The sequence below is a fragment of the Wyeomyia smithii genome, chromosome 2 (assembly GCF_029784165.1).
Source record: "Wyeomyia smithii strain HCP4-BCI-WySm-NY-G18 chromosome 2, ASM2978416v1, whole genome shotgun sequence".
In the NCBI taxonomy this organism is placed as follows: Eukaryota; Metazoa; Arthropoda; class Insecta; order Diptera; family Culicidae; genus Wyeomyia; species Wyeomyia smithii.
Window position 1 is genome coordinate 214,839,225 of NC_073695.1, and position 25,524 is coordinate 214,864,748.

General features: G+C 39.5%; 1 protein-coding gene across 1 annotated transcript; it reads left to right on the forward strand.

Moving 5' to 3' along the window:
* Nucleotides 1-463: 463 nt before the first annotated feature.
* Nucleotides 464-25,224, forward strand: LOC129720411 (uncharacterized). The gene is given in 5 exon segments (XM_055671890.1): nucleotides 464-523; nucleotides 3,958-4,084; nucleotides 4,294-5,039; nucleotides 5,177-5,693; nucleotides 25,100-25,224. Coding segments are annotated over 5 exon segments (1,575 nt in total).
* Nucleotides 25,225-25,524: the final 300 nt, after the last annotated feature.

A 25,524-nucleotide genomic window follows, 5' to 3' on the forward strand; every position in this document is an offset into this window, starting at 1 on the left:
AGCCTTCGCAGGATTACAATCCGTCTTCATAATTGGAGTGCTGTTATTTTTTTCCATTGGGATTATATATAATTTCTACCACTTCTCACAGTTTCTTTTTCCAGAGACGACATAACTAAATGAAACGATAACCGCAGCCTTGCATAATACTATGGCTTTCATAGCTTAAGAGTCGTTCATGAAAATAAAATCTTAACGCTCACTTTACGATTGTTCTTCATCCAAAAATGGGCGTTAAAATATCGTCCCCCGATTTGTTCACATAACTCACGCCACTATAATAGCGAAAATCAGTACAAAACCACTGCCCAAGTAGGTAGCGGCAGTAGCCAAGCATCGGATAAACCGCAACCAGACAACACCGGTAGTCAACATTGTAATTGTACACACGACAAGACATACCCAGAGGAGGTGAACTGATCCCAAGGCGAGAAGAAGAAACAAACCGGAGTCCCGTGGTCGTATGGGCATTCCGTGCGACGACATCACAACAGCAAACCGGGTGGCGGCACACAACGATCAAGTATGTGTGTATGTATGCCACCGTTATTGCTACAAATGAAAACGACTAGCCAAAATATGCTGTGTATGCTGGGTACGATGTGTGTAGCATGATCAAAAGAACGAAACGGTCATAAATCAAAACTATATAACTCTTTTGCGCTCCCTGACGCTGGCTTTACCATCGGTGCGGATTCCTTGTCGTTCCTTGGTAAGTGCTCTCTTAGCTCACGTACCTGCCTACAGAGCTTTGGCTACAAAGAGCATCGCGCGGAGCGAATTTTTTCATTAGCCGTAGGCTGCGCTAAGCATACGTGCATGCAGTTGACTCTCGATAGCAGAAGCGAAGCGCGATACACCACGAGAGGTCGGGGATATTAAACGTGGAAACCATAAATAATACACAACATGAATGGAGGCAACCAGATAATAAAACAAATGTCCCACCTTGTTTGTTCTAATAATAGTTGTACCACATAATGTGATTTTTTTCATGCCTATTCAAGAGGGTTTTCACGCCACGTTTCTGGTCTGCGGGATTGGCTAGTTAGTGGATACACAATAGCAGTGTGATGCGAAACCGGTCGGCACTAGGGGGGGAACGGGCGATATGACTGTATGTTACGGGGTCTCTGGGTCTCGGTGGGCCAATTTGTTAAATAAAAAACCAGGGTTACATAGATAGACTAGTTGCACTTTACTGCCTCACTGGCGACGTGCTGCGATTTCTATGGTCATAGCGCACGATTCGACAACAATGACGGTCGTTTGTGGATTGTCGATAGTTCACCTGTGAAGGGTATGGTTAGTCGGTATTAGCCAGTATATTCCTTGTCAAGTTTTTTTTTCACGAAACCTTGCAATCTTCAAATTGTTTGAGAAGTAATTAGAGGCTAGCTGACACGCCATTTTTAACGCGAATGAAGTTTTGACGTGGGACTACGTCTTTCTTCACTATACTAAGGTACGTTCTGTGAAAACTGGATTGAACATGTAACGTTTTTGGTTGGCGGAATGGAAGATTTTAGATGCCAATAGTGCTCAAACAACTGTTCCGATTTCAATAGTTGATATACCGTTGGAAAGCTTAATTATACAAGATTTGTATAACATGATAATTTAAGTTACCATTTTCTTGGTACTCCGTGAAAATTGCGTAAAAGTTTGAAGGTCGAATATTCACATACATTTTTCATACGATTGGTATATTTCCCAAACGCAGACTTCAAAAACATAGACGAAGTGATTTCACGCATTCAGTCCTTGGCTAGCAATGCCAGCTAATTGGCATCGTATTCATCACCCAACGTAAGCGACGAAGAAAGAAAGTAGAGATGCTTCCACGTGATTGGATCTTCCCCGAATCACCCACGTTCCCCACACTGAGTGACGCTATAAAAGGACATTCAGTGTTGAGAGAAGATAATTCCCTGGTCGACCGTCAAGGCGAACAGTTCGGCTTTCCTTCGTCTGAGTTGGACCCCACCAGTGGTAATCTAATCCAGATATCGTTGCTGGAATACAGCCCGAAATTGGACATGAACAATACTGGGGACCATTGGAAGACTTGGAAGCCGTTTGGGTGCTGCCGATAATGTAGATATAGTGTGTCGTATATCAAGCGCGTGTGTCTAAATAGCGTGCGAGTGTGTGAGAAGCAGTTGTGTGTATGTGTGAATGTGTGAATAGCGTGTGTTTGTGTGTGTATGTGTGAGTGGCGTGTGCGTTTATGTGTGTGTATGTGTGTGTGTGTGTGTTGGTGTGTGTTGGTGTGTGTGTATGTGTGTGTATGTGTGTGTGTTGGTGTGTGTGTGTGTTGGTGTGTGTGTGTTGGTGTGTGTGTGTATGTGTGTGTGTGTGTTGGTGTGTGTGTGTGCGTGTGTGTGCGTGTGCGTGTGTGTGTCTGTGTGTGTGTAAGTTTGTAAGTGTGTGTGTGCGTGTGTTTGTATCTATGTGTGTGTCTGTGTTTGTGTGTGTGTCTGTGTTTTTGTGTGTCTGTGTTTGTGTGTGTCTCTGTGTTTTTGTGTCTGTATTTGTGTGTCTGTGTTTGTGTTTGTGTGTCTGTGTTTGTGTTTATGTGTGTGTGTGTCTGTGTCTGTGTATGTATGTGTGTGTTTGTATGTGTGTGTGTCACTGTGTGTGTATATAGCGTGGGTGTGTCTGAGTAGTGTGTGCGTGTGAGTAGTGTGTGCGTGTGAGTAGTGTGTGCGTGTGAGTAGTGTGTGCGTGTGAGTAGTGTGTGTATGTGAGTAGTGTGTGCGTGTGAGTAGTGTGTGTGTGTTTGTGGGTGTGTGTTTGTGGGTGTGTGTTTGTGTGTGTGTGTGTGTGTGTGTGTGTTTGTTTGTGTGTATAGCGTGTGTTTGTGTGTATAGCGTGTGTGTGTGTATTACGTGTATGTGTGTATATGTGTGTTTTTTTATTTTTTATTCTCGCTTATTTTCCGTCGGTCTAGTTCCGCCACTGTTGTTGTGCCAATCACCGACGCCCAGGGAGACGACTCCACCCAGGACCCTTACTCACGACCCGTTAATTAACGGACCGGCGCCAATGGCTTTACTTCCTCATGCGATGGAAGACGTGATCCCAGAGATTTTTCGCCTCAGAAAATCTCCCGGTGTCGGCTAGGATTGAATCTAGACCAGTTGGGTTGGTTGTGAGTGGATCACGCCACCTCACAACCATCGACACCTATGTCGGCGTTGGGATTCAAACCCAGGCGTCGAGCGTGGTTGGCGGAGACGTTACCAACTACGCTAGGCCCCCGCCCAATATGTGTGTGTTGTATGCTTTGGTTTATAACAGGTGTATGTGGTTTTTTATGTAATGTGTACGGATTATTGTGTATCGTATTTTGTACGTTTGATGTGTGTTATATACTATAGCTATGGCAGAATTAAATGTTTACACCCACCATAGTCCCACGGCAAGCTTACGTTTGTACAGTCAAGCACATACCCTTTAACTTTTTGAAGTGATTTCTCGCGTAACTTTTCAAAAGGACCTAAGTAACAAATGTAAACAAATCGAGTTTATCAGTACATGCTATAACATATTTTCCTCTGAATATCGTACAAAAACTATCATTCCAATTCATGTTCATTATAATTTATAAATTAAAATCAAACAAAAGTCTTATGTCTTATTTCGATTGAAACTAACTTCACTGTTACATAAGACGTTTAGTTCTGGCAACCTTGTCAAACGTCCGAAGTACCGAAACGAACACAACAACAGAAATATAAACTTCGGTCCTTCTGGTTTTATTCGTTATCGGACGTTTGTATTGGATAAGCTGTCAAACAGTCAAAACAAACGAAGGCAAAGTGAATATGTACTTTTAAGATGTCCATGGCACGAAAACGTTAAAAACCACGAAGCAATAAACGGTAATTGTGCGTGACATATTTTTTACATATTTTGATAATTACTTCTCATAAACTTTTCTGTCACCCGCAGCATCAACTCAGTGGACCCTGGTCAAATCTGACTTATCCATTAACCAGACGTGTTGCTTCTAAGGACATATCAAACCATTTTGGCATTCATGAACGAAGACGGCAAGATTTAACAAGAAGCAGCTTTGGTAAGTTGTCTATACAAAACATACAAAAGTACCGCAATAATCATATTGAATTTGATTCCTTCAATTCACGAAGGCGATCAATTGATTCAATATAGTACAGTAACTTGAAAATTCTAGAATGTCGTGTTGTAATATATCATCACTGTAATATAGTTTACCGTTTTTTTATTCTGAATGAAATGGAGGGTAATTTTTAAATTTTTTTGTAGACTCATTTATCAGTGGACAGTGGGACGAAGAACCATCTTTCCAGCGTGTACAAGCATCTACTCCGTTAATTCCTTTTGCTCTGGACCTTTCACTAGATGGATATTCCAATGATGATAAGCCGTTGGATTTAAAAGTTGTCAAATCACCCACAATCAAATTACGCGATCAAAATCCAAACCCAATAGTGATTGATTTGAGAAAGCAGAATACTGCGAGCCGCAGTACAGAAGATATTAGAAATGCTACAAGTGTCCCGATTCACACTGTAGGTTCAAACGATTTTAACTATGAAGGAGATTATACAGATGATGAAAATGATCCAGACTGGTTGCCTGACGGTGATGCTACATTGTTAAATGAATTTTCAATTTACGAATATTTTGAAAAATTCAAGAATGATAATTTATCTGATGTGGATACACAAACATTTGATGATGAAGTTGAAGATACAATGCGTGATGATCTAACAACAAAAGATAAACTGCTACCAAAGGAGAGTAAATCTAATTTGCGGACGAAGAACAAAAAACTTCAAATAAAGGGGCTTCAGTATACAAAAGGTGATGGAACTGTTGTCCGAGCAAGGTGAGTACAACTACCCTGAAGTTGTAGGATGCGATGCTATGAAAAATTCTCTGGAACCGTTCGTAAGAGTTTATTAGGTGGCCTTCTAGAACTGACTCAATCGGGACAAAACCAATTTCTAACAAAACGATCCGACCAAAGGTTGGCATTTCAAATATTTGTGCTTATACTAGTTATTGCTTTGAGTTACTTTGTGTAGATATATCTAGCAATGTATTTTCAATTTTAGTAAATCTTTGTGTACTCCTTTTTCAAAACAAAGCTGACGGTAACATCAGTCTTTTTTCTTTATTTTAGGTTCTTATTTCACGGCGTAGTTGGTCCAGGATCTATAAGCTACCAGGTGTGGGAGGCGCAGTAAAAGTTTGCAAGCATATGTTCTTGTCTACGTTTGACCTTAAAGAACGTAAAGTTCGTGTTATGGCCGATAAGCTAATTCTTGGTAGAGGAATTGCTGAAGATGATATGCGGAAGGACAATCACACGGGAGAACAAATTGACCCTGAACATGCTGATTACATAATTGAGCATATTAAGACATTTCCAACCGAAGAAAGTCATTACAGCCGCGAAAAGTCATCATGTCTGTATTTATCTTCCGATTTAACGATTAATCGGATGTACGAACTTTATCGAAACCTGTGTGACCTAAAAAACATTATCCCAGTTCATTATAACACATATAGAATTGCCTTTAACTCCTTGAATATTAAGTTTCGGAAGCCTAGAATTGATACCTGCAACACCTGCGATATGTTCAAAGTGGAGTTGCAAATAGAGAAGGACAACATGAAACGAGCAGAAATAGTTACTCGTAAGAATGCGCATCAATTAGAGGCTGAACGCATGTATCAAGAAAAGAGACATGATAGATCTCTGGCGAATGCTGATGTTTCTGTATGCACAATTTCATTTGATTTGCAAAAACAATTAGCCACTCCCTATTTAATATGTGGCCGATCTTTTTATTGCCGCCAGCTATATACATACAATTTAACAATTTTCGAAACCCAATCGAGTAAAAATATTCCAATATGCTACATATGGGATGAGACCCGAGCTAAGCGGGGATCACGAGAAATCGGATCATGTTTGTGGTCATATTTGCGAGGGTTACCCGCTTGCGTGCACGAAGTAAACATGTATAGTGATCGATGTGCAGGCCAAAACAACAACAGAACCGTTTTATTTCTGATGGCATACGTTGTCGAAATCTTGGCTTCTGAAGGCCGGAAGTTTACCCTTCGTCATAAATTTATGACAAGTGGACATAGCCACATGGAGTGTGACACAATACATGCAGCAATCGAACGTGCCAAGAAAAAACGCAAGTCAACATAGAAACTACACGTGATTGGAGTTTGTTAATCGCTTCAATAAAACGGAGCACTCCAATGACTGTTGAAGAAATGGAGCAAAACCGGTTTCTTGATTGATTAGTTCTAAATAAAAGGTATTCGTTACCCAAGAGCAAGCCCACCAGTGGCTAAATTGGAGTTTCTAAAGCTAGTTTGGCAACTCTCACCATAACGCGGCAACCACGCCGGGCGTTGCTATCTTGGTTTGGGAAATAACAATCCTCACCTCGGGTAGCAGCGAGTTATTAAATTTGGCAACGCGATAGCAACGAGCCGAACCGTTGCTATTTGATGAAATGCCAAGTTGTATTTTTTTGTGCTCGATAGTAAATGTTCGTAATAATATTACGAAAATAAAAGTGTTTCGAATGCGGACATAGTTGGTCGGCCCGGAAGATGAAGCACTTTGCCTCGCTTGGTTGAAACGTCATGGGACACAAGTGTCGACGTGAACCAGTGAGCAACTCCATTTTTATTCTGATTGAACTGAAGTTTTGCACAGGATGTTTTTCGGGCATTTATTCGCAAAGACATGAATATGACATTTTGTATGTTTTTTTTTTGAAATTCGAGATGACCATTTTGGTTGGCACTCTAACCTACACAAAGAAAGGTCAAGTCCTTACAAGATTGGCCAACCCTGGGTAATATTTAAATAAACCTGAAAGATTTGAGCGAAACTGCTCGAAAGGATTACCGACTATTGCTGCTGACACTTTTGACGACATGTTAGTCCCAATTTTCCCGTTGCATCCATTTTTCTCCTCTACCACTGTTTCAATTTTCAAAAACGCTATCGAAAGAGGCGTCGGAAATGAAAATAAAAAACATTGGTAAAACGCTGGATGGCACCTTCCTCGGCATGGCGGTCAATATTTGGCCATTTTTTCAGGCTCAGAGCAGCCCCAAATCTTTTCAAATCCACGTATAAAAATATTTGTTCCGCGAAATCATTTTCTTCGTCACTAGAATCAACCAAATACTCAAGAACAATTTTTGCGTTCTGCATTTTTTTTGGCTGAAAATTTGCAAATATCAATAGCAAACTATAGGTACCGAGACAGCACAAAATACAACTAATAACAGTTCGCCAGCTTTAAGTAGAATAGTCATCGGAGGCAACGTTGCTGGACTGTAAGTTTACGCTTATCACCCCAGCTTTTACGGGGCCGATTTACCCGGCGGGCGGTGTAGCACTGGGGTACTTTACCAAAAGGGGGTTAGATTGGGTGGAGTTAAAAATTAATTAGGACAAATGAATAAATAACAAATAAATAAAATAAAACAAATTAAATAGAAAACAGAAAAGGACGCGTGTTTTTGGTCCGCTGAAAAAAAGAATCGCGACGGGAGCGTGAAGTGTGGTCCTCAGTGCGTGGGTGAGCGAAATAAATAAGAAACGCTGTGAGAAGTGCCGTGTTAAGGAAACCCGAACGGTGCGTGTGTGCAACAGAGTTGTGTTATCGACAATTTGAGAAAAAGAGAAAACTCAGAACAAAATCGTGTTAAACGGAAGGAACATTTCAAAAAGCAAAAGAAACACAAATCATGCCGGAAACGATTGACTGACATTTAAGTTGGTTATTGCTAGATCCGCAGAATTTCGGGGAAATACGACACAAACATTTTGCCAACGCCAGCTGGTGACGGTCTTCAAAAATTGGCAACTGTCGGTGTGAAAATGAAATAGTGGAATTGGTAATCCGTAATAGCAACGACCGGTGCGAAAATCGGTTGCTATCCAAAATAGCAACGGCCAGCGTTGTGAGAATAGCAACTCAAATGGCAACCCAGCACAGATGAAACACCATTCAAATTCAAAGCAGCAAGAATTTACTCGTGCTCCACAGAAACGCCTGGAATTGTTATGTTCAAGAATGATGTAGGCGACACGACTTTCAGTTATATAAATTTGCTAACTGAAAAATTTGTCCCTCTGGATAAACTAAATCTTAAACCAATACTTTCTTCTCCTATTCAATTACCTACTGCGAAAATAGAAGATCTTCGAAAATTATTGCCATACGTTACGAAAAAATGGTACTACGAGGCTTTTCTGAAAACATTAAAACCTCCAGGCCGAGGAAGAAAGAGAAAATTCCGAGAAAATGTAGGTTTTAACTCATATATAGACTCTGTAAATGAGGAAGATTAACTTTTGTTAGTGTATATATTGGAATATATTCAAATAAAAATTTCAAAGTTTTGTTTTATACTTGTGAATATTTGAGAAATAATACAGAGTATTTTGCACATTGTTTTTTTGTTATGCAACGATAATTTGATTTTGTGTGCTTTTTACTCAAAACGCAAGTGCTTGTTGAGTGTTCTTATACAGTCAGGTTTTTTTACGCGAAGGCTGCATACCTCGTAAAAACCGTGTGAATTCGTAAAAAACTCCGTAATTAGAAAATCCGTGAAAAAACCCGTATTAAAAAACCTGGCTGTTCCTACTGTCATGACTTCTACGTGGTTAGTACTTGCTGCCTTATGGAGAGCAGGAACAAAATGGAAACGGTTCATATGATGTATCTAGTGAAAACATGGTAAGATTAATTACTTCATAAAATCACTTTCCAACGTTAAGGGGTTATATACCTTCTTGGTCGAGAAAAATGAGGGAAGTTTGAATTTATTTTTAAGTGCATAGCGCCATTTTTACTGCATCAAAGTGGTATTTTTCTTAAAGTGCAGTTTATAAACAACAACAAAATACGTTTGATTTTGAGATATACCAATTATTACTGGAGTAATGGCCGTTTCCCCAAAACGCTATTTTTTGCAGAGGCTTGCGGTGATCCTGATAGAGACTCAGCGGGTCAACCGAAATAAAAAAACTCATATTATTTCATCAGTTTAGAAGTGTGCCGGGTCCTTGAACGATCGCATTTATGAGTATTTTGTTCTCAGTGCAAACGGGCACGTTTTTCCCAAAAAATACAAGTTTTGAGCGCTAAAAATGGCATTAAAATTTTTTGTGCGGCAAAATTTAACTGTATGTTTTAAAAAGCGATCGTTCAAGGACCGGCGAATTTAATAACGCAAATTAAAGAAAAAAGATGAAGGAAATCGGTTCAGTAGTTTTCCCGCAATCAGGATCACGGCAAAGTCATTTTTCGGAAAACACTATTCCGAGATAATCGCGTGTAAAGTTTCAAGTTTTGCTTATGCGGCCGTGGCGAGGCGCGCTGCAAATCGCTCTAACTTTCTTCCTATTGCTCAGATCTTTATGAAAATTTGTAAAAATGTTCTCAAGATGTTGTATTTGAAGATAATGCAATAAAAAAATTTTCGGTTTTATGAAAACTAAAACGGTATATAACCCCTTAATATCAAGAACTTTGAATTAAATGATTTCCCACTAAACCGGACATCTTACTATTCAATGTACTATTAATACTATTAATACTATTCCAAAACAACGAACCAACTTCAATAAATATAAGTACTTACCTCGTTGTGGAATGAATACGTTGAAAAATATGTTGTGAGAAACAATGCAGATCTCACTGAAATATGCGATCAGTGTTATTCGAATTTTAAAAGACCAATGTAACAGTAATTAGTTCGAAATGACCTATGTGATACGTCCAATGTACATAATGATTGTCAAAAGGTCCTAAGTGATATTGTTGACATTTTAGTGTGAAATTATCAAAAAATAACATGAATGTTCATCTGTATAGGTAGTTATTCATCGTTTCTTGCCTATAGAGGTAATGGAAGGTAATGGAAAATTTCAAAATACTTTCAAAATCATTTCTTACAACCTTCACCACCACTTTTCTCGGAATGAGTAAATTGTTAGATAGGTCCTTTTGAAAAGTTACGCTTCTTACGTAATTTTTCTAAAGGACCTAAGTAACATTGGAAGACTGACATTGTTTACTTTCATGTTTGAGTGATAACTAAGATATTTTTACATTTTTCGTAATAGTTTTTGTATATCAAACTAGGTAATTTTGAAATTTATGGGTTTGTGGCAATAAATCATGGCAAACTCTTATCGTGACGCTATAATTCATGAAGCAGAGTGAGAGAGGAGAGAATCTCTTATTGTTACTTAGGTCCTTTTGAAAAGTTACGCAGGAATTTCTCATTTAAATCCAACATGTTGGTTATAAGAAAATTGGTATGAATATGATTTAACCTGTCAAGACTTTTGTGCATTCGTGCACAGAATCTTCACAAACTATGATTAACTGGTTCGAGCAACGGCCACTAGTGAATTCGCAAGATTCGTTTTAACTCATGAACGAATTTTAGTGAGTTGCTATGCTTTAGCGTGATTCGGATGAATGGATTTGACAGTTTTAAGGCGATAATTAGAAATTTTGGAGCAGGGTACATGCAATATTTTCCGCTGATTTTATTCTCTCGCATTGTAAAAGTGTTCTACATTTTTTTTTCGCCGATTTGATCACATCATTTGTTGGATCTTTCGAACCACTGATGTTGAAAAAAAAAACTATGCTATTTTTTGTAGCTCATGTTTTGCACGTTTGAACATTCGGAAACATGCCAGGAGGTATCCAAATGAAAAAGCCTGTTCCCAGATCGATCACGTACTGATTGACAGTCGGCACTTTTCGGATGAACTTCTTGCGAGCGGCTGTACTATGCGATCCACCAGATAATACTCAGGACCTGGGGGGATGAACAAATGCCGAACGACTGGAAGGCCTCATATGCCCTATCTATAAGAAGGGTCATCGATTGGATTGTTGCAACTATCGAGGCATTACGTTGCTCAACTCCGCATATAAAGTGCTATCCCGAATCTTGTTCTTCAGATTGAGACCGTTAATGGAATCCTTTGTTGGCGAATACCAGGCTGGTTTCCGGCAGAGGCGTTCCACGACGAATCAAATCTTCACCCTGCGACAGATCCTCGATAAGATCCTCCGGGAGTATAACCTGCAGACGCACCCCCACTCAGTGAAAAGAAACGAGCTGTGGCAGATCATGCTGAAACACGGTTTTCCGACGAAACTTATTAACTAAGTCGTATGATGCTGGAGGGATCGAAATCATACGTGCGGATAGCTGGTGAGACATCAGCCGCATTCGTAACGTTGGATGGACTAACTTACTATTCAAAATCGCCCTCGAAGGTGCAGTACGAAGAGCAAACGTGGAAAGAAACGGTACGATCATCACGGAATCTTACATGTTTCTTGGTTTTGCGGACGACATCGATATCATTGGTATCAACCGTAGAGCCGTGGTGGAGGTCTTCGTACCTTTTAGGAGGGAAGCAGCGAGATTGGGACTTGTCAATAACTCTGCCAAAACGAAGTACATGGTAGCTGGCAGGGAGCGTGGGAGTCCCCGTAGTGTTGGTGCTGAGGTGGAGATAGATGGGAAACGATTTGAAGTGGTTGACGAATTCGTTTATCTTGGTAGGCTTGTGACATGTGACAACGATATGAGCCGTAAGGTGAAACGACGAGTTGCAGCTGCGAACAGGGCTTTCTACGGACTACGTAACCAGCTAAGGTCCCGTAGTTTGCAAACTTGCACAAAACTAGCGCTTTATAGAACGCTGATACTCCCGGTGGCCCTTTACGGACATGAAGCATGGACGCTGATCGAAGAGTGCTCGGAGTTTTTGAGCGTAAAGTTCTGCGGTTGATACTTGGCGGTAAATCGGGAGATGGAGTGTGGCGCAGCGCAGGCGGATGAATCACGAGTTACAGGCAAACTTCGATATAAGGTACCCTCGTTATAAGGTACCTTCGATATAGCGTCACTCGATTTAAGGTACATTTTACTTCGATATAAGGTACATATTTATATTATGTTACAAATAACTCCGAAATTGGTATGGAAACTTCTATAAACAACATACTGGTTATCTTGTCAACATTTCTGCTTAGTATTGATTATTTAGGGAGTGTCCATAAATTACGTTACACTCAGTGGAAGTTTGAAAAAACGTACAAAAATTTAATTTTGCCGAGAAAACATGATATAGTGTGGATGGGAACGGGGGAGCTAATAAAAAAAAAATAACTTAATGTTTGACCCGTGAACAATCTGTGTGAAATTTGAAATAAAATGCTCAAACTAATGTTCCAAACCCAGTTTTTCTTTCATAAACCACACTTGGACACTCTCTCAGCTGAAACAAGTTGTGATTTGAAAAAGAGCATTTTTACCAAAAACGTCATAGAACCTAGGAAAAAGTTGAAAATATGATTAGAGTATGTTCGGCAGAATAATGTATTTCTCAAATATGAAAAAATGTCTAGGACATAGTAGGCCTCTTATATCACACCCCAAAAAGTTTATTGGTATTTGTTTTTTTAGACATTTCGAGAATGTGCGTTTATGAAACTACCTATATGTGGTCTATTTTCATGAGATAAAACCACAGTGTCTTCAGCAAAGTTTTTCTACATAAAATTACCTACAACTTTGCTAAAGATTTCACTTTGATTTGATAAGTAATAAAATAAATACAATTATCATCTCACTTTTAGGCAGATTAATCAAGAATCTATTTGCATCAAAAGTTTCTCCTCAAGATATAAACAAAATTTGTCAAATACACTATAGCAAATGGCATTTTGACACTCAAAAGGTTGACGATCACGTATTTCATGTTTTAAACCACTTTGCAATGTGCATTTCTGGGCCAATTTTATGTGTAATGAAAAGTTAGTTCAAACGGTCATTTTAAAATTCAACGAGGAAAATGCAAGTTTCGAAATCTTAGGGAACGGAGAAATAACTGAAAAAGATCTGAACAACTGAAACAGATATTCATGGTTCTTATTCATTGAACCAAAAATTAAAAAACAACAAGAAGAAAAAAAAGAAGTTTTTTCGATAGTCTCCAAAAAAGCAAAAAAAATGTGATTTGAATTGTATTTAAACAAGTCGGTTCACACTTATAGTTGGATACTATTTCCAAAATAAACTATACGTAGACAAAAGACAACAAAATAAAGTGTTTAAAGCCCTATTTTTGAAAATGTTCCATGATTCGATATAAGGTACAAATCGATATAAAGTACAAATCAAAATTCGAAATGTACCTTATATCGAAGTTTGCCTGTATACCAGGTATACAAACATGCTGACGTAGAGAAGGTAATACAGCGGGGCAAGCTTCAGTGGGCTGGTTATGTAACCAGAATGCCTGACGAGAGAGCCGCCAAAACTATCTTCAGTAGAGGACTAGGAAGAGGCCGTCGACTCCGTGGTAGGCCTCGCACGCGATGGATGTGCGCAGTGGAAGAAGATGCACGATCTGCTGGTGTATGAGGAGACTGGAGAACGACTGCCCAAGACAGAAGAAGCTGGACATCTCTAATTCGTTCGGCCCTAGACTGGTGAACGGTCCGTTTGCTAGGAAAGTAAAGTAAAGTAAGTATGCTATTTTTTGACGTAGAATACGTCTTATGGCAACATATACAGGGATCCAACTCCAATACAGGGATCCAATTTCAAAACCGACAACATCGAGAGCGTCACGAAAATTGTCCAATTTCAAACGTTTCAAACTCAGTCAGTTTCCAACCGATTTCTGTCATTTTTGCAGCAATCGATTGGAAAATCATTTAAGCACCCATCCAAATGCAGAAAATTGTGATCTGATTGTTCGAACTGTTGTACTATTGAAAATTGTTGAACATTGTTGAAACACAAATGTCGATTTTTGATTGGTCGCTTGCTGCCTTTCCCTAAAAAGGACGACAGAATGGAGTACCTAGTTAACCGGGAATGCACTCTTTGGGCTATATAAGAGACTGTTTCTCCTCAAGCAAATCAGTTCACTGGCAGCAGGAAGCAGCAGCGGACATCAACACCGATGGCAGTAGGCGAAGTGGATCAGGAGCGGGCAACAGCGGCAGTGGTAATGGTTAGCTGCAGTTCCTACCTCTTTCAGTTCGGCTCCCCTTCGATTTGAGATGGACCCCATCAGCGGTAATCCAATTCAGATATCGTTGGGTGAATACAACCCGAAACTGAAAGAAACTCGTACCGCCAGGTGGTTTGAGGAGCCACCATCATCCAGCGTATATGTATATATAGGGTGTATGCACAAAACGTGTGTGAATATCTGTCGCTAGCTATATAAGGTGTGTGGCTTGCTATATAGCGTGTGTGGCTAGCGTGCGTGGCTTGCTATATAGCGTATGGCTAGCGTGCGTGGCTTGCTATATAGCGAACGTGGCTTGCTATATAGCTGCGTGGCTTAATATATAGCGTGCGTGGCTTGCTATATAGCGTGCGTGGCTAGCGTGTGTGGCTTACTATATATCGTGCGTGGCTAGCTATATAGCATGTGTATGTCTATAGCGTGTCTGTGCATGTTTATAGCATGTGTGGCTTGTTATATAGCGTGCGTGGTTTGCTATATAGCGTGTGTGGCTGATAGTATAGCTACTAGCCCATAGTAGTATAGGCTAGTAGTATAGCAATTATAGATGGGGGAATGCACTATTTGCGCTCGTCTATAGCCTCTTTGTAGCCACTACCTAAATTAGGATATCTTATTGCAACTTGACACAAAAGACAGCCTCAAAACAATTCGATTTTATTCTTGTTTTGGATACGGCAGCAAGTGAAACCGCATAGCTGCACATAGCATCTTCATTGTTGTTACCAGTGCCGGCTATAGAGGTAAACGTCATCTCTCTGCTCCACAGAGAGACATCAAATTAGTTAACCGCAATTGAGCGTATTTCCACACCTATTCCAAGAAATACATTGACATAAGACAGGCTGTCGTATTCTACGTTAACTCTGCGGTCGTGACTTATAAACAACCTCTTCAACTTGTTGTCTTAAATTTGGGCTTAGCTCTTAGTTAGCAATGAGGATTCAAAATGTACTTGTAGTTTATAAGATACCTGAGTCAATAAAAAAATACAGTTGTAATTTTTAGATGACTGCAGATACGAATTCGAATCATCACAGATTCTGCTCAATGCTAGAGGAATTATTCATCTAGTGACACTTTTGAAAAATTAATTTGGTGTCGATTGCAATACCACCCCCCCCCCCCTCTGTAGATGCTATTTTTTGTTTTTTTGTTCAAAACCTATGTTTTTTTTTTCTTACAATTTACAAACGTAGGCCGTGCGATAAACACTGGTAGGTGATTTGTGAAGAAAATAAACCAAGGATTCCAAAAAAATGATTTTTAGCATTTTTCTGGATATGAAGGACCCTTCCAGTTGGTCTCGAGGTACGATGCTGGCCTTACCCAGTTCGAGTCTCGACTCGGAAGAGACTGTTAGTGTCAGTAGGATCATAGCGCCAAGCCCCGCAATTGTCCTGTACATCAAACAGTTGGCTGCGAAGTCTGTGTATAATAAACAGAAGGTCGAGCTCCGAATCGGAGTGTAGCACCAAGGCTTTGTTTTTGCTTTTGGATATGAAGGAATCGAAAAATCTTTCCTCGATTTGCAGTAGTGTTACCAGTTTTACTCTCCTGGTTAAACCAGCATTAGATCTTCGTGGATTTAAATGAAACTATCACCATTCGATTTTCTGAAATTTTTCACAAATAATAAGTTTACTTTTGAACAGTATGCTAAGTGTCGTTATACACGTTTTAGCATGAAAATCACACAAATAAGGTGAAATGGAGAGAGAGATACCATTTCTATGGCCTGAAGCTGAATGAAACCATTTCCAATGAGTTTTCCGTCAAAGTTCATTTTTACGCTATTTTTTTAAATTCACCGGCAATCGCAGCTACGATAGAGAAAACCTAAAAACACGCAAGTATAGGGTGAACAAGGGTGATATAGACCCTTTTCCGTGCCCTGCACATAATGAAACAATTACCAATCGATTTGTTGATTCATTTTACATAATATATTCTATACTTCAGGTTGCTAGTTCAGCGGTGTTTATTTATTGGGATATTTGGGTTCATTTTTTGGTCTCTGTGTGTTGGTCTCATCCGGGCTCTGCAAATAACCTAAATTGGATGGTATTTGGCTATTTCAAGCTTTTTCTAGAAACCAAAAGTCGCCATCTTGGAGCTGCCAATACAAACAACGTTAAGTTATGACAGGCCGGTAATTGGTTAAAATATGAACACCACAAAAATAACGTGAAATGGGGCAAAACATACTTCTAACACGGTCAGGCTGTAACCAACAACATTCGATTATCTAAAACTCTTCACATAGGATAAGCCTTTTTTTGAGCAGCGGTTCAGCGGCGATTGTGATTATATTGGTTTCAGAATGAAAATTACAAAAATAAGGTGAAATGGGGAAAAATAAATCATTTACATGGCACGGAAGTGAATGAAAAGAACACTTCGAGCATCTTGAGTATCCTCCGAAGCTCTGTGCATTGGATAAGCTCATGTTTCAGTAGAAAATTAAATGTATATTGTTGTTATATGGATTTTATAAAGAAAATTACAAGAATAAGGTGCATTTTATCAAACTATACCACTTACATGACCGAGATCTAAAGAGAACCGTCACCACTCAATTCCCTGGAACTTTACACAAGTGATAGGTTTACTTTTGAACAGTAAGCTGAGCGGCGGTTTTTGTTATACACGTTTAAGCACAAAAATACATAAATAGGGTACAATGGGAAGAAATATACCATTACTAGGGCCGGGAACTAACTGGAATCATCCTTATTGAGTTTTCCGCTAACGTGTTCGCGTGCTTTGTTCATTTTTGCGTAAAAAATTGGTGGTTTAAGCCGTGATAAACGGGATCTTCAGCGTTTTGAGTGTAGAAATACCACTTAAGTGTTATAGTATTTTCAACAAAGTTTTTGTATATCTCAAGGGGTAATTTGAAATAGGAATAGATTTTGGGTTAATCCACCTAAAAAGGAGGAAATTAATTTAATTTTCTTTGTTGCTTGTTAAAACAAAGTCTTCAGTCTTCAGCAAAGTTGTTGATTATATTAAGTAGAAAAATGTCGATGAAGATATTTTGGATCTATCTTTGCAATATTGACCCCATACAGTACCGGTAGGTTTATACACAGATTTTCATTATTTTTTTTAAAGTAGCAAACACCTAGAAAAGCTAGTACTAAACCCCATATATTTTAGTTCTGTAGTGTTTTTTTCTATTTTTTTCGAGCTGACTAGACTGATAAACACAAACAGTGAGGTCGAAGCGTTACGTCAGTTGAGATCCTTTCCTTTTTTACCGGCCCTGCATGTAAGTATGTGAGTGATATGCATGTACAGAATTAAGGTGTTGGGAGACAGCTAAATTATTGAAGATACCGCAGCCAGTGGACCCATCGAAAAGCGATCCGTCAATATAGCACGCATTGTCGCTGTTGAAGTTTTTATATTAATTGAAAATATTCTAGGGATCTGCTGCACGCGTAAATTATCCAGGATTATTACAGGTCAACTGAAAGTACTGCTATCGAAAAAGATGATTCTATCGCATCATGACCCGTAGATGTATCGCAAACAATGCTTTGGAACAAAATCCGGACAAACTTTCCTGATAAAATTGAACTTCCAACAAACTGAGGCCTCTTCATTTCTACGATTTTGCATTCTTCGCGATGGCTCCAAATAGTGCGCTTCGATGTCTCATTCGAGGTTGCGTTCACGAGGCGACGCCACTAATTGCGTTTATTGCTCGGACCAAATTTCTAAAATGGGTCTCTAGCTCTGAATACCGATTAAAGCCATCAGGTTTGCGAAAAGCCTTAAACGTGCCAGACATTCACGCGTAAACCTTGAAGCAGTTTGCATCTCAACATGGATATTTTTCAAGTGACGGAAGATCTTAAATCGACTATTCTTTTCAATCTTTCCCTCGTCTAATTTACAATCCACACTCCGGATGAGATCATACGGAATGTAAATAAAGATGGGCAAACAGTTTAAGCTTGTTTTTATCTCTGTAGTGCACGTACACAGAGCATGCAAACAGCTTGTGCGAAGTCTTCCCACAATAGACCACTTATCAGCACCTTTATCATAGGGATCATCCGTGAATTGGTCTCCGTATTTGCCACAAAATGCTTTCTTGTTCATACGTGTCTGATTGGATGCAAGCTTCTAGGCCACTGTCGAGCGATACTGAATGCAATCGCTTGCAATGATGTACAGTACTGGACAAAAAAAGTACGCACCTGTGATATGTTCAAACTTTCTTGATTTAGGTAGAATCTAAGGCAGATGGATAATCAAAGTGTTCTAACAGTAGACAGTACTGGAGGTGTACTTTCGAAAAATGTTAGATAAAGCGACATGAGAACGACATATAAACATAAAAAGAGCTTATATTTGGAAATTGTCATTTTTTTTGTAAACAAAACGTTCAAACTGATTTTTCTTTATTTTAGTATTTAGTTTGGCCACCTTTAGCTTCAATCACGGATTGCAGGCGTCGAGGCATACTTTCAACGAGGTTTTCAATATGTTGGGAGTCGATATTTGTCCAAGCTTTTTCCAAGGCTTCAAACAGTTTGTCGCGGTTGGTGACATCTCCCTTGTCGACATTTTGATCCAAAATCGACCACAAATTTTCTTTCGGATTTAAGTCCGAGCTTTGTGATGGCCATTCCAATAGCTTGATACGTGAAGCACGGAAATACGCAGTGGTTTTGTGGGCGGTATGCTTAGGATTATTGTCTTGTTGAAAAGTGAACTTCTTCTCTAAGCCAACCTTTCGCGCCGACTCTGTAAGATTTCTCTTTAAAATGCTGATGTAATAGTCTGCCGTCATTATGCCATCAATTTTCTCAATATTACCAACACCCGACCAAGGAAAGTACCCCCACACCATGATACTGCCACCTCCGTGCTTGACAGTCTCCTGAATATTTTTATCGGCAATTTTCTCACCAGGTTTCGTCCAAACTCGTGCTCGTTGTTTGTGGCCAAAAAGTTCAAATTTACTTTCATCGCTCCAGATAACCTGTTTTCAGAACTCTATCGGCTTGTCGATGTATTTTTGAGCGAATTTGAGGCGTTTTATCCTGCAGAAATAAACCTCAGCCAAAAATGTATGCTGAATACGAAGTAAACAAACCTGTTAACCTTTCGAATCAAAAGTCGTCGTTGGGCAAATCCACTCTTATAACCCATTTTCTGTAGTCTTCTGCGCACAGTTCGTTCAGAGATATTTAAATCAGCATTTTCACGAATCACTCGGCTGGTAGCGAAAGGTTATTTTTGCCACTTCTCGAGAAATTCGGCGATCGACGCTAGTTGTAGTTTTCCGCTTCCTTCCTCTACCGGTCCGATCGGCTACGCTTCCCAGTTCTCCATGCTTTTTGCATATTTTTCGTGCTCCTGCTTCACTTAAATCGTATTTTCGAGCAATTTCTCCTTCCTGACGGTTGTTAACTATAAGTTTACGAATATCTACGGAAATTTGCTTTTTCTCCATTTTATCCGATTGTACCGCGCACTTATAATGATAAACAAATAATCAAACACATTGTTTCGACGTTCCTCTGCAGCAAGAGGAATCTTATTGGACTTACGTGGAGTAGGACACAAAAAAAAAATTATCTGAGCTGAGAAATATTAAACTGATGATGATATAAAGAATGCGTACTTTATTTTGACCAAGCGAAAATAGAGCTTGATTACAATTATGCTGAAGTGTGAATTTAATATGCAATTCTTTGACAAAATTATTATACCAATCGTTAGTATATTAGAAATACTACAACTTATCCGAATTCATCGAGTTTCATATACATACATATATTATATTAAAAAAGATACAGGGAGTTCAACATTAGGATAGTGGGTGCGTACTTCTTTTTGTCCAGTACTGTATCTTCACGGCTGGTTATGCCGTCGATATTAACTACGCGAGCTGGAATGTACGCGTATTATTCTAGCGTCACTCGAAATCAGGTATCTCGTTTATCTGCTTGAGGTTAGACAACAAAACACACAGTTTTTTGGGCGGATTTTGGTGATCTCGGTCACGGATGAAAATCTTTAAACCATATTCATCGAAGTTTGTATTCTATTTAATGTCTTACTTTGAGCCGGATAAACACAACCCACGGGCCCGTAGTTCATTTTGGGAACCAGTTTTTTTTACCGACTCTCGGAACTATGTATTTACCAGAATCGGAAAAAAGCACACACCATGCACAATCTGTATAGTTACAATTGTTGTAATATATGCAATATACTGTATAGTTACTTTTGTAGTAATATATCAAGCGTGCGGGTCGAAGCAGAAATATGAATGCGTTCGAAATGTGCCCTAGTTTGTCACATTAGCAACATTCAATAATTGGTTGCAACTGTATCAATCGTTACGAAATTAGAATTAATACAAGACGAATATCATTAACATAAGATCCTCAGTTTAGCTAGGAAATATCTACTTACCAACACTTTTTGATTTAACGAATCTGAATAACACCTTTGATCGTTAAAAATGCAAACTTAAAATTTGCTTTCGGATGTCAATTATTCATTAGTTTCCAATAATTAACAGGTCTTGAGAAAATCATGATTATATTAGGAATAATTTAGGAAATTAGGAGACGTTGTTTAAAAAAAAACAAGTACTCAAGTTGAGAACCTGATGTGATGCGGAGGTGAAATTGTGTACTCAAACGTAGGTGTAGTGGTGGAACATTAGATCGGAATCTGTGAGGAAAGGTGATTCGAGTAATTCACAACAATATTGGGATCACCGGACTAACGAATTTCGCCTTGCTAAGCGTAAAGAAGTTGCTGGTGGGTTCAAGTTTGTTGATGTTATAGAAAGAATCTGTAGTTGTGAAGAGAAAACAATGGTTTTCGTCACTGAGGCAACATCAATGAAAGAATTACATGAAGAAGGATTTTGCCATCCATTCGATCACATAAAGATGAAGTTCTGGTTTGACTTGGCAAGCTACCTTTTTGGGCGTGATATGGTCAAAAGGAGAACACGATCGATTTTATTGAAAAAAGTATCAATACCCCAAATTGTCCGGATTTTCGTCTCATCGAGATATCTTGGACAATTGGGATAGGCAAACTGAAGAAATGTGGTACAACCATAAAAAACCAGTGCTAATGGAAAAGTGGTGGAACAAGATAGCAAATAAGGCAGTGCAGAAGTTGACATCCTCTTCTTTTTGTGCCTTATTTCTTTGATGAGAAATGTTTTATTTCATGCGACCAAATATTAGCTGAAACAGGCTCTATTGGTGCTTTTGACTGCAACGTCCTTAATATTTTACTCTAGATCAAGCTTAGGAAAATGACTGGAGAGCGACACTATACTGACGACTTTTCTCTCTTTTCACTCTTACAGCCTCATGCATGAGCTATTCATGAGAGCTCGCATACAGCTACAGCTTACACAAGGCAACAAAACTGTTTTGTGTTCCGCACGACAGCAAATTCTTGCGCATGTATTTTGTTCGTTCGGACATGACAGCCTAGTTTGCTCAAGGCCCAAATACACACACGGCATAATGACGCCTCCTCCATACAAATGGGATAGCGATCACGCCTTCTGTTTTGTATGGAGAAGGTGTCATTGCGTCGTGTGTATTTGGGCCTTCATCTTGAGGATGTCCTGTTGCTGTTGACAGCCTGCTGATCGGCTGTGGCTGACATCGACTCGCATTTTTTCGTTTCTCTTTTTTTACATGCCGGTGGCATATTAAATACAAAGCAAATCGTTTCCATTGTTAATATTATTCCCCACGTAAGAAAAAACGTGCTTCGCATCATCTCACTTTCATTCTTTCATCGGTTTTACTGTCGCGAATCATAATCACCTGACATCCTGCTCGGATTCGTGCTGGAGAATGTCGGAAGATTATAGGCTGTCATTTGCGACAGCTTGGAAGAACCAACTTTCATAAGGAGATGAAAAATAACAGCCCGTTTGAAGTTGCATGTGTGCTGTCATCAGTTGCTGTCGGACTGTTTACCAAACGTGTGGGGAGCAGAGAGAGCTGTGCAATATAATGAGAGCCGGATTAGTTGAAAATTTGCTGTTATTGTCTTGCAGTCATTTACATAACACTGCTTTAGATAACAACTATAAATGATTGTTTCATCGTATTTGGTTTGTGCTACAATTTTCGCAGCTATACACAGCCCAATGATTATGAAATTTCTCTTGTCTTTATGATATTTGTTTCATCCTTGACTTTCTGGTTAGAATCTGTTCATAGGACCAGTTGGCTTAGTAGTAAGCCAAAATTTAGAAACCCAAACGTAACGAAGCTGACTCTACGGAATTTCAGCACCCCACACTATTTTTAGTTTCTACTAAAGGAGAAACGACGAAGCTATTTTGTTTTCGCTGTGATTTATAACCTTGGCCACCAGGTAGCGTCAAACTGCAACATGTAGGCGATAAAATGCTTCTCTAAATGTTTCGTTGAAAGAGTTTATTGGCACACTTCTTTACTTTCATGTTTATTATATCATATAAATTCTTACAAAATAAATATTATGCGACTAAATTTATCTAATTTTTCTTCCCAGTATTTCCTTGACAATGAATCCCAGTATTTTCCTTGACAATGAAGGTATCCACATTGCATGCAGCACATCGTTTTTTAGCCTCTCATTTATCCTCGGTAAAGTGAAAACTCACACGGGAAAAGCAAAATAATGATTCACTAGAGCACAGAAAAAAAAACAACCATCAAAAGCCGGGACTAATACCAATTAAAATTAACATTGCTCGTTTTTAATCCAATTTTGATAATCCTTCCTCGATGCAATCAAAAGCCGCCTTTTCGCATCCCGGCATCGAGAGAAAAATCCGCTTCATATCGTTGGCAAAAGCGGAGTGAAAAAGGACGTAGTGACAGTTCCTGCCACTCTGTAAGTACCATCATTTCTGTTTCCCCCGCGCTTTCTCCCCCCCCCCCCAGTGGATACAAACTTGCCTGGTCCGCCTAGTCCCGCACAGCCGGCGCGATAACAAGGCAATGATGAGGCACGATAATGCTCTTGAAGATGATGAAAATCTCGTTGGTTGAACTCTACGCGTACACTATACGAGAGGGTGAATCCCCGGTACAGAGCATTTGTTTGTGTTCCATCCATTTCACCGTGTGGACCATGGATTGAATGGTACAGAAAAGACCGGGTCAATGCAGCAAAAGGAACGGAGACCAATGGAAAATCCTACCGATTGTTTGGGATTCGGTGGGCAGCGCACGAGGAATGCTGCGAGGATTAGGCGCTAGGGAATGGTTTGTTGGAGCCGGATGTCGGCACTGTTTGCGTGATGATGTTGATAGGATATTATATCAATTCTAAATTTAGCATTTGGAACAGAAATAAAACATGAAGCTTTATTTCATAGTAGTTTTATGATTTGGGTTTTCTTAGAGTTTAGGCTTATTTCGAAAAGATAGTAATATATTTTTTTGGGTTTGGATTAATGGTTTGTTTGTTTGTTTTTTTTTATTCATAGATATTCGAGCCTTGATTTGAAGAATACTTTCAAATTACCTTAAAAGGATTTGTTTATGTATCAATTAGAATTGAGCTCCGTTTATCCTGAACCGCTTTGAATAAAATAATAATTAAAAATAATAACTTACTAAAAGTTCGTTTTGTAATGACAACAGTCCATGACAGCTTAGTAATTAATTAAATAACACATTAAAACAAGTAGGAAATAAAAAAAACATGAAATGGAAAAAATTCAAAGTCAACAACTATTGCCGAATCCTACACTAGCGGCTTCAGGCCAAAGTTCGTATCGCGTGCTGTCGGTGGATCGAGAGCCAGAAAATTTCACCTAAAAACGGTTTTAACGGCAAAAACAGCGCAATAAACACAACTTAGGTTTGTCATCTTCACGGATAGGTTTGCAGGAACATAAAAGGCTCAAGTTTAACAACGGAAAAAAATATGTAGTGGAGCTATAAAAGCAAATTTTATTGACGTACAGTTTTGTTTTCTCTCTGGCTCCGTGAATCGTATTGAAGTTCACGTTTTCCTAGAAAGCGGAGCTAACCGAGACCGGTATGTTCTCCGGTCAAGCTCAAGTTTATACTACGCAAACCATGTGCAGGGGCTCCTCGCGGTGGTTCCTAACACTTATGTCGGCGCAGTTTACATTGGCTGTGGCGCTCTCCCCCAGAACTGCTCGAAGAATTTCCCGCGAACACTTCCTTGTATGCGCGGACAAACCTCGCCACACCGGTTGGTATCAACATACGCGGCAAATGAACGGACCACGGCGGATCTAACCGAGCGTAACTATTTTCATTCCACTTTTACGAGCTATTTAATTTGATATTAAGAAGAGGATTTAATGTTTGTTTAACTCTTGGATGAAATATAACACTCGTTTACCGCGATGACTTCGATGGAGGTGACCGGTTCCCCCGGGGTGGAGCGAGGTTTGAAGGAAGGTCCTCGCTTGGCCACCGTTGCCGATGACGACAGTGGCAACTAGCCCGTAAACATCACCGGAGCCGCGCCGATGTTGCACTGTTTGTTAAGTTCTTCACGGCTAGCGTGAGGAAAAACACTACTGGAATTACCGCGACGGCAAACAAATGCGGCTGTGACTTGATTTATATTTTTTCCTGGTTCAGTTTTAGAACGGTGACTGGAAACCAAGATTCAGATCAATCTGCTGTTGGTTGTTCTGTCGGTCGCTTTGTTTGGAGCGAAGTGAATCAATACCCTGCTAGGCTAGTGATGCGTATCATAATTTGTGCTTTACTCCAACAGGCGGCATCAGTATTTCTCATATATTATATTGATTATAAAATTTTTCAATAATCAATTTAACACAATGATAAAGTGAATTTAAAAAAATATCATGATAACCTTTAGCGATTCTAATATCTATTTATGTTTAGTATCAATCCTACAAAATAACGACAGAAGTTCTATTTTTCTCATTGTAAGCTTGTGTCTTTTCCGCTCTAGCAGATAATATTCAACCTCTGCTGTCGGACTCTAAGCTGCATAGCTTTCTTGTTCGCTGTTCGCAGAGCTGGGAAACGTCTGCCGACAGCCGTCAACCGTCGGATCAACAATCCATATTTCAAGCTTGACTCGCCCGGCACATCTTTTACTGGGGCTTAACATTAACACCTAATTTAACGCAGCATATTTTTTTGCGGATTTGGGAACAAATTATTGCCCCATTCGAGTGAGTGCTGATGCGTTGGAAACAACACAGTTTCATCAGCCGAAGAAGCTAGAGAGCACTTGTCCGGCCCTAGTAGCCTCCGGTTAAAGAAACATAGTCTCCCCATTCCTAATTTGGCGTAAATCTGGTTTTACCGTCCTCAGCTCTCGTGGCATTCGTGTTTACTGCCTACTTGAAATGATTTAGAATTACTCGCTAATGG